This window comes from Gadus macrocephalus, chromosome 4 (genome assembly GCF_031168955.1).
Source record: "Gadus macrocephalus chromosome 4, ASM3116895v1".
NCBI lineage: Eukaryota > Metazoa > Chordata > Actinopteri > Gadiformes > Gadidae > Gadus > Gadus macrocephalus.
In genome coordinates this window covers 17,190,072-17,200,538 of record NC_082385.1, presented here as the reverse complement: position 1 = coordinate 17,200,538, position 10,467 = coordinate 17,190,072, and the positions used below count along the sequence as shown (strand labels likewise).

Here is a 10,467-nt window from a genome sequence, read left to right as displayed (position 1 = left end):
AAAATGCAAAGCTGCTTGGACGTGGTTCACTTCTGCCGCCCTGAGGTAAGCGGTTTATTATTCATGGCTGTTCTTAGTGCCCCGGTATTGTGACAACGTTTAGATGAGTATATACGGCTCTTTTCTTCTCAATAGTCACAGTCCTCTGTGTTTTTTCCTCTCTTGCCTATTTTCCGGGCTTGATGGACTGGGGCTAAATGGGTAGTTTTCCTCCTCTTCCAGCAGAGAGGACATCTTTATTTCATCGCGGGCTCGCGGGTTTCCTATTCAGCTCCCCTCCCAGTAATGTCAGGGGCCTGAAAAGTGCTGCAAATCAATCTTTCATGGTGTTCTGAGGCCAATTTGACATCCATGCACTCCTCTTTCACTCCAACGACTACAAGGGGGATTGTCCGAAGAAATGGGCAAGTTCTCTCTGGACGAATATGGACTATGGCAATGTAATGGGAAAGAAGATATGGCACAACTAAATACAATAGACGAGAGTTTCTTGGAGCGCAGATAAGTGTGAAAAGCCAAGGTGAGTGACAGGGCACGAAAAAAGATTACTGTGAAACAGCTGCTTTTTATGACTGGGCTCCTCCTACATCGGTCTCCCTTTTCCCAATAAATATCTCTGGTGTGTGAATGGGATTTCTCATCTAGATTGATTTACATTTATTGCATTCATTGCACAAATCCCCGCTAAATGGCGGGGCCAGGGGGCTGGACCGCTCTTTATTAAAGATGAATTAAATGAATTGAATTGAGGTAACGCATGAATTTGATTTGCTTATTTAGGCATTAACCTATGGTATTATTTCTATCTGGTAAAGCCTGAGGCATGTCAGCAATAGCAAATCACCCGCTTAGCCGTCCCATTGTAACACCATTTAAACTATTATTCTCTCTATTTAAAGCTTATCAATTTATTTTGGATGATTGACAATTATTGCACAAAGAATGTAGTAATTGTATTATTTCAAAGAGTCGGTGGGAAATGTATCAAAGAAAAGCGTTTGATTATGAATAAATTACAGAGCTTATGCTTATCAAGGCTTATTAACATTAAATAAAAGAGAGAAAATAGCCACGGCTTTGAGTAATTCCTGGCCCATTCATCGCTGCTTGCGTCGACCTTTATAAATCGAAATACAATATTCGAATAAAAAAACTCAACACAGTATTGTTAGGCTTATTTTGCCTCAAGTAAATACAATTAAAATAAACATTTGTAATAGGCACGAACTAAAATAGGCCATGATTTTGTTTCCAAAAGCATTTTAGTTGTTGAAGACTTTCTTTTCCCCAAATGTTTACAATTATAGGAATAAAATAATTTATAATACAATATAAGGCAGAGGCACAAGCGGGCATTTCCTTCCCCTTTTGAGGATCACTAAAGGGGACGAAATAATCATTTGAATAAACTGTCTCCCGTCTACAAAGGCTCTCGGTCCCTAAAACAACCCCACGTCACTCACTTCCTCTTTCGAACAGCTGGAAGTCTATGGCAGGGAAGTCTCGCGGGACCAACGTAAGGCCCATTAAAAAGAGATTAAGTTAGATGTGACAGGGTGTTGGATACTGTAGATCGGCTTATCTGTTGCAGAGGTGAGAGGTGCAGACCCTCCCTGAAGGGGACCCCCTGTGCTCTGCAGGACAGTCGGAGGCTGAGGGCCACCTTGTCTGTCTGAAGGGACAGAGAGAGTCTGAGGGCCAACTTGTCTGAAGGGACAAAGAGATGCTGAGGGCCGCCATGTAGGATGTGGGCTATATGTCGGGACAGAGAGAGGTTGAGGGCCACCTCGTCTATAGTTTGGGGGGTATATGTTGGGACAGAGGGAGGCTGAGGAGCCCCTTGTCTGTAGTTTGTAAGCTATATGTCGGGACAGAGAGAGGCTGAGGGCCACCTCGTCAATAGTTTGTAGGCTATGTCGGGACAGAGAGGCTGCGGATATGCAAGGACATTCACTGACATCTGGGTTTCTTGCGGCTAAATAAAACTAGGCCTATAGGCTATATATGTTTCAACTTTTATTTTTAAATGGCGATGAATGTTAATAAAACTAAGCTGAAGGCTAAATGGAAAATTCTTTAATAAAATGTCTGCCACTGAAAATAGTGCATTTGAAGATGGATGCATCGGAGCCCATCGACGTATAGTTAATGCACAGGAAGAGACTTAATGGATCAATAAAGATTATTGAATCGACAACAGCAATTCATCGCCATAAACAGTAGACCTATACACTAACTGATATTCGTCTAATGTACAACGACAGCAGAGTTCATACCTTTATTGTGAAGTATTTAATAAGGCCTCAAATAATGACAGGTAGTGCAATGAAACATTTATCTTAAACTACGAGCGTATAAAACTGAACATATGAAAGGCAAACGTTAATTATTTGCTTGGTAAAGATCCCCCCCCCCACACACACACTCACACATACAATAATCAAGGGCAATTTACCAGCGTCACAGTTGATGCAAGCGTGTTATGGGATATCGTTTTGAATACAAGTGAGATTTAACTCATTTTTTCAAAATCTGAAACAAATAACGTAGGCCTAAAAACTGTCTTTGATCATATGCAGGCCAATGTCCGATCTAAAAAGATACAAATTGACCAGATAATTAAGTAAACAAACGTAAATCATCCGAGGGACTACCGGGCCGTTCGCTGGACCGATAACACGTTACCGGGGAAGAGGATCAGAATCAAGCGTGGATTTGGAAACAGCTGCGGGGCATCAATGAGAAGGTCTGTGTGAGGCTCGAGCCCCCCCCCCCCCCCCCCCCGCTGAGAGCCGTGATGGAGATAATAAAGAAAGCTGCTCGCAGGGATACAGGCGGGACCTGTCGCCCACCTGGAGGAGAGGAGAGAATACCAGTGGATGGGCATTGGAAAACCTTTAAAACCAACCAATAAATAAGTAGTTATCAGCCTGCACCTTTGTGTAGGAGAAGGAGCATGGACAGCATGGGATTCATGCTGGGGTTCGAGGCATAATCTATGATCAAACAGCCAGGGTTGTGATGCTGATTACGCTCATGTGATTGGACAAGGGGAATTATTCATGAGGCAGAAGCTTAGACTTCTAGGGAAATGGGGACGTTTACCAACTTTGCATTCGGAAATGCAAATAATGATTAGCCATTTGGGAAATAATTGTAACAGTATTTGATGGAGGAGAAACTAATACTTTATCAATCCAGAGACAAAGGTGGATTTGAGTGATTGTGCAAAAAATGTCCAAGTTGTATTTCCTGCAATCACAATAAAGACCATCTTATCTATACTGAGCATTTAGTAGAATATTGATAGATTTTTTTGGTCAAACATTACAACAACCCCTAGTCTCCTTGCGGCCTACATACAATGACGTGTAGAGATGAAGTGTGTTGCGGTCAGCATTATAGTTGATCAGATAATTACTTAACCCACAACCGATGCTTGCGGAAAATTTATTGGAATTTTACATATGGCAACGTGCTAAAGAAAATATATATTTTCCGTTTATAAAACAAAGACCATTAACCTTTTATTCTTTATGTATAGAACACAATCTGTTAGTATAAACAACAGTACCGTTAAAGTTTTTAGATGCTATGCAAGATAACTAACATTTTGTGTCTTCAAAAAACTAAACATAATGGCATAAGAAAAAGATTTGATTATCAGTACACAATAAAAGGTATAGTGTGGATTCTGTTTTAATACATTTGTTAACTGAACACAAGGGGGGAAAAAAACTAAATTGGACATTTTTAAATTATATCCCTTTTCATTGATAAATGTAGTTAATACTATGTATTTTTACAAAATGGAACTTCTTTAGGTCACATTACAGAGAAAAACATGTAATTAGCAAGTCCAACAATACATTGATTTCACACAGTGGACTCAAAAGGTGGGTATTAATAACGGTGTACCAAATGAAACTTTTTTTTATCACTTAACTTAAAATATTTCATTAATAAAAAATTACAGATAGAATTATAAGGAGGCTTTGCAGTCTTGAATAGTCCAGGTACTGAAAAATCATCATACACAGAAATCTATCTCATCATTTTTGTCAATAGCAAGATGCAACATCAAATTTCAAATGATACATTCATGATCTTCATTTTCATTATGAAAAAGAAAAAACGAGGGATACAAAGTCCTGCAAAAATTACACCAAAAACAATTTTTTAAATAAACTATTTATCAAATATCTTAGCATATATACATAGTTTTACAAGATAGCAAAGAACTCAAACTATATGCAACATCCCCCTAACTACTATAAGATCTGTGTAAATAAATTATCCATTACAATGCACTATGCCAAAAAAAATATACATGTAAAACTAAAATTATCTAAAAAGTTAAAAAGTCTGTCAAAATATTAGATAATCTATCTTTGTTCCGAAACTGAAATAAGATATTGCACCTTTTATAAACCAGTGAACAATAAAATGACCGTGAAAAACTGCATACAAAACACAAAATGAATTAAATCTTGAATTTGTCCACAAAATTAAATTTACCATGTAACAAAACATTACCTGTAACAAAAGAAAAACCACAAATATCACAGCTTAATTTCATTGAATTCTGTAAAAATAACATTTCAGATACACCATAAACATCTCAGGACATGCCCAGAACCTCTTCAAGACTGCCTAGCCCCACCATTAGAAAATAATAATAATAATAATAAGCATTCAACGGTTACAAGCCCTGGATTCATTTTGGCAATATCTAAATAATATAATCATAGATCAAAGCTAAATCATAAAAAGAGAACCTTCTAGAAAACACAGCTCTGGAGTTCAAGGGAGCGACCCCCAGGGCACCACAAGAAAAATACAGGTGGATACAAGTAGTAAGTAACAAATTAAAAGTTCCTGATTTAGACATTCTTTTAAAGTATATGTAATTATACCACTACCATTTCCCACCAAGAACAAAATAAAGAAAGTAAAACATCTTTGAGGCAAATATAGAAACTGTTTCGTTATCAATTATTAGTTTCAATCCTTGAAGTCATTCAAGTCACATCAAGGTCCTCTCCTTTAATCGTCCTGTGAATGATAAACACTCGTCAACAACCATGCAGACAGAACAGCAACACTAGATGCCTCACAAGGACAAGAGAACACATTTAAAATGACCGTTCTGAGAGGTAGAATCACACAAGGACGAGTCATTGATGAAAAGGCTAAATAACTATATGTTGAAGGAGGCCACTCCATCACAACACCCTCCTAGTAAACAGGATCACACCTGCAGCCCGCTGCTCTGGCTGTCCGGCCCGTCTTGGTTGCAGTAGTTGACGGTAGGCTGGTTGTAGCCCTGGTCCCAGTAGCACAGGTCCAAGCCCGGGGCGGAGATGTAGTTCTGCTGGGAAGCCGACCCCGCTGTCTGGCCTACAGGGGAGTGTGGGGACAATCAGCCTTTAAGCTCTGAGAGTACAAGCCTCACATTATAAAGGGCAGAGCAACATGGGGGATAACCTCGCTGGACTCACCCCAGGGTTTGCTGAACTCAGGCCCTGTGTTTTGTACTTGGCTCTGCTGACCTGTTGACGGAACAACATTGACTGCTGGCCTACAGGGACAATGCTCAGACCACAACCCCTTTATGTCGCACACAGATATTCGTATGTGCTCCAAGGAACAGAATCTCCAGCAACAAGTACGTGAGGTCATTTCAAACCGGTCAGCCGTAGGTTGGTAGATTGGCTACAAAGTGGGAATTACTTGAAACTTTTTATTTCAGTGACACTTGCCTAGCTTTTTGTAGTACTGCTCCCAGTCCATCTGGCCCGCCTGGGATCCATTGTGATCTGAAAGCAGGCGGAGGCTCAATCAGCATCACTATCAGCCCTGGCTGCGGCTTAAGAGCCGCCACAGACCTCCCAAATGCATCACCTTCCGTTCTCAGGGCCAAACTCTTCCCCTAGAACCACTTCCATCGGGACCACGGGTCCGCAATTTAATTGTGGCCGTCAATACTGCAAGGGTGTTAAGCGACACATTATATACACACACCCACACAGCTACACACCCAGCCACGTACATACCAACCCACATACACCCAACCAGCCACATTCACACACGTACACTTGTGCTTCTTACTTTGATCCTGCTGGCCTGGAGGCTGCCATATCTGAAACGTTGTTCCCCACCCTCCAGCCACGAAGGCCTGGGGCCCTCTGTAGAGACAACACAGAGGCACACTGAGGAGGGGCTCAGTGACTCAACATCATGAAAAAGAAACACGTGAAAAATAACTGGATCAAAGCAACTCATTTACAAAAGGAAAAAGTCAAACATGTGTGATAATAACTCATTTGCTGTGTGCCATCAGCAGGAGGTAGGCAATTGCTGGTTTAAGAGCCCTATTTGCTCAGGTAATGGCTAAGAGAAGGCTCCTTTAAATTTATTCACTTTATTAACCCTAATCCCATTATTTATCCATTTTTGGCAGTGATGTGCAAAACTACTTCAGCCCAAAAAAAAATAAAATAATTGATTTTGTTCTCAAATGTTTTTTTGATCCGTCTGTTAAAGAAAAACTTGTTCTTCATCGTTGATGAAAATCGGTGTTATCTACATCAGCGTGAAGAGCAACAGCGAGCTGCAAACAGAGAAAACAACTTTCTCCAGCTCAGAGCCTTACTGTTGTGGAGGGGTGGTCTGTCCCTGGCTGAAGAGATTCATCCCAAAGCCACTGTTTACCAACGCTGCAGCCTGCAGCAGACAGACGGAGACAGAGACACTGAGGAGGACAGTTGAGGGACCACACTTTTTGTTTAAAGGGCCCCAGCATTGCGGTCAGAGGGCAGGGCCGCCGGTGCACTCCATTAAGTCCATTTGAAGATTCTTCATGTTTAACCCCCGCTGCCACTGAGAGCCACCACCACCCCGCTAACCTCAGCAGCTCCCCACATTGACATGTGCACTCATGAATATCAGGCCGGACAAAGGCTTTGAGGGGGGACCACCTACCCTCATCTGGGACCCACAGCCCTACTGTGTTAGAGCATCACTTCTGGGGGAGACAGCACAGAGCCCAGGAAACCAACTACTGCAGGGGGGGCGGAGTCAGACCTTATTCCGGCTTCATGACAGATATTCTACCGAAGGGAAACTCATCTGTGTGAGTGGGTGAGGCTTTCAGGAGGGTGTTTTAGTAAGTCTATTTCTACAGTGGCCAGTCTACACGGTGTCGGTTTCAAACCACTGCAGTTCACTGCTGCTGGCCTAGTTTGAAACAAATATGAGGCAAAATAAAGTGAAACTCCCCGGTCACCCTGATCCGGTCTGCCACAGGTTTAAGATATGAATCATGTCCTTGAGGCTAGGTGTACCCCGACTCTCGTTTAAATATGAATCTCCTGTCCTTGAGGCTAGGTGTACCCCGACTCTTTATTAAATATGAATCTCCTGTCCTTGAGGCTAGGTGTACCCCGACTCTTTATTAAATATGAATCTCCTGTCCTTGAGGCCAGGTGTACCCCGACTCTCGTTTAAATATGAATCTCCTATCCTCGAGGCTAGGTGTACCCCGACTCTTTATTAAATATGAATCTCCTATCCTCGAGGCCAGGTGTACCCCGACTCTCGTTTAAATATGAATCTCCTATCCTTGAGGCTAGGTGTACCCCGACTCTTTATTAAATATGAATCTCCTGTCCTTGAGGCTAGGTGTACCCCGACTCTCGTTTAAATATGAATCTCCTGTCCTTGAGGCATACCCCGACTCTCTCGTCAATGAGCTGCCGGGCCTTGTCCAGCTGCTGGGGGGTGCCGCGCAGGGAGAAGATGCGCACGTTGGGGTCCGTGTTGGGGGGCGGGTTCCTTTGCAGCTCCACGTGGGCGCAGGACTGCTCCTTGATGTTCTTGATCGTCTCCCCACCTGCAGACAAACACATTGTTAGGGTAGATACAAAATGTGTCACCATTCTATAGATATTGCGATACGATATCAAGATGTATTTGTCTGGTTTTATGGTTTATGGTATGAGCTAGGTTTAAGATAGGGTTCGGGTTCCACAGGTCCAACTATTGGTTTTTTGGATTAATATGGCCGAACAAAAACACAACGTTGTTGTGGGCAAATTGACAACTGGTTAATGCTGTATAGCGGCCTCTATACGACTGTTCTAACGTTTTGCTTCCACTAAGATAACATTTCTGGCTTACATTTTATAATTTTCTTTATAAATAAAATATACTAATTTGACGATTCAGTTATTGCAGAAGCAAAGAATCCGATACTTGCATGACCTAAAGTACACAACCAATCAGAACATAATACCTGCAAACGGCCCTTAGACAACAACACATCTTAAACCTAAATGCCACCAAGCATGCTCAAATTATCTTGTTACATCTCTTCTGATTATCTTAAATAAACGGAGTAGAATCTCTGATTCCCTAAAACAGTCACATCTCTTCTGATTGCCTCAAACACGTCACATCTCTTGTGTTTACCATCTTACACCACACTCCTTCAGCATAATTCAAAGAAAGAGAAAACCACTAAACAGGAAATTAAACCTTTGGAATCACTGCCCTCTATCTTAAGACCACCATTGCTACAGACTCTTCCCCACTCATCTCTTGAGACATCCTTCCCTCGTCCGAACCTCCACCAGCTTGTCACCGCCTTCTCAGCATTGGGCATGTGTCGGACCACTTTCCCTTAACATCCGTGAAAAATGACGAGACAAAGGCGCCCCCCCCCCCACTGCAGCACACACGCACACAGAGACAAACACTGACCAATCAGACGCCAGCTTGGCGACGTGTGGGGAAAGCAATTAAACCAGCAGGGAGAAGTGAAACAGAGCGCTGTGGAGAAAAGGGCCAAAATTGAAGCGTATCCTTCTTCTGCGGTATGGTTGGTCCCCCCCCTGCCCACCCCCTCCTCCTTTCAGTCTTGACTCTGTTGTCTCCGGTGATGAGGCGGTGCGGTGGTGGTGGGACAACTCCCATCACGCCCGCTGAAGAGAAGAAAATAGCCCAGGGGGTGCTTCCCTTCTGGGGAGGGGGCGGGGCCACATTGGGGTTGTCCCAACATCAATTACACATTTGTTCGCTGGTCGCTGACACTTGGGACGACCCCAGCTGACCCCAGAATGAAAACGCTCATCAAAAAAAGCTCTCCTCCTCCCGCGCCAATAGACTGCACACGGACCATTAAGCCATTGTCAACCAAATGAAACTTCTGCCTTAATGAAGCCATTATGAGCTCCTCCACTCAGACAGCGCAGAGCAATGAAGACCCAGCCCATTCACTTCATGGACTGGGCTTTAGTGCCGACAGATAATACGGCCTTATTAATGAGACTGGTTTACTGAGCAGGAGAAAGGGAGGGGGGTACAAAAGTGCAACGGGTGACCATATCCAGGCCGCGCCAGGGGACTGGTTAGCGGCTGCTGGGGAACTCAGACAAAACACTTTAGGCTAAATGGATAGAAAGCAGCGAGCGCTACATGCGGGCATCAGAAACACGCATGCCGTTTTCTTGTTTTAACCGACACGTTAAGCGGAAGCCGATGCTGCCGTGCATTATTGAACACAAACCACTTTGTTACATCAATGTGGCATTTAAATTAAACGCGCTGGTTTCTGTATCTCTTCACCTACGACCACTACAAGGCACTGGCCTCATACGGAGTTAGGCCCGTTTATAAAACTAGGGTTAGACCTCGTCTAGGAAGCTCTTTACTGTGGATTAACATCCATGCTTGACTTAAAGTCAGTGCACTTTGGCTAACGGCTGGATTAGACTGCCTGAAGTTTGGCTTTTCTTGCTCCTTTTGTGCTCAATTTAGCCTGCATTAAAGTCAGCGCAGGATGGTGGGTGGCTCAGCCCATCAACAGAGAGAGGTAGGGGGGGGGGGTGTGTGTGTGTGTGTGTGTGTGTGTGTGTGTGTGTGTGTGTGTGTGTGTGTGTGTGTGTGTGTGTGTGTGTCTGCATATGGCATCGTAAAGATATTAATCACTACGCGGTGTAAGAAACGGGTGACAGCAGCCAGACCTCAGCACCGCCACCATATTGGCCCAGTTCATATGGTAATGAGGAGGGGGGGGGGGCACCGCCCCGGTTTATTTGTTTCCCGCACCCCGCTACACGGACAAAAGCTCCTTGACATTTCTATTGCCGTGTTTTTATCTTAGGTAAAGAGCCCCCCCTGGACCACACCCACCAGCGCAAGCATGCACATAGACACTGAAGAGGCACACACACACACACACACACACACCAATGGTCAATGACTTTTAAATAGCTGGCAATAGAGTGGGCATGAATAGCCAATAAGCTAATTCCTCCTATTCATTCCCTTGCTGCACTCTATTGGACTAAAAAGGCCTCATTAGATGCCAGGCAGCCTTCCACATGATTGAGGGCTGTTATTATGCACCTTTAACAATTAATGTCACATTACACGCATTATCCCCATCATTAAGCCCTTAGTGAA

The 10,467-nt window shown here is 43.4% G+C and overlaps 1 protein-coding gene across 3 annotated transcripts in view; it reads right to left on the bottom strand.

The window, feature by feature from the left end:
- Nucleotides 1–3,436: 3,436 nt before the first annotated feature.
- Nucleotides 3,437–10,467, bottom strand: part of LOC132456266 (far upstream element-binding protein 3-like) — a 32,150-nt gene continuing 25,119 nt past the window's right edge. For 2 of the 3 annotated variants that reach the window (XM_060050602.1, XM_060050603.1), the window contains exons 13-19: nt 7,734–7,894; nt 6,656–6,726; nt 6,097–6,188; nt 5,763–5,819; nt 5,502–5,552; nt 5,258–5,400; nt 3,437–5,055 (exon numbers count right to left, since the gene is read on the bottom strand). In XM_060050602.1, the coding sequence (XP_059906585.1) occupies nt 5,047–5,055; nt 5,258–5,400; nt 5,502–5,552; nt 5,763–5,819; nt 6,097–6,188; nt 6,656–6,726; nt 7,734–7,894 (584 nt within the window). In that variant the 3' untranslated portion in view covers nt 3,437–5,046. The remainder of the gene's footprint in view (nt 5,056–5,257; nt 5,401–5,501; nt 5,553–5,762; nt 5,820–6,096; nt 6,189–6,655; nt 6,727–7,733; nt 7,895–10,467) is intronic. The other variant, XM_060050604.1, reaches the window with a different exon arrangement.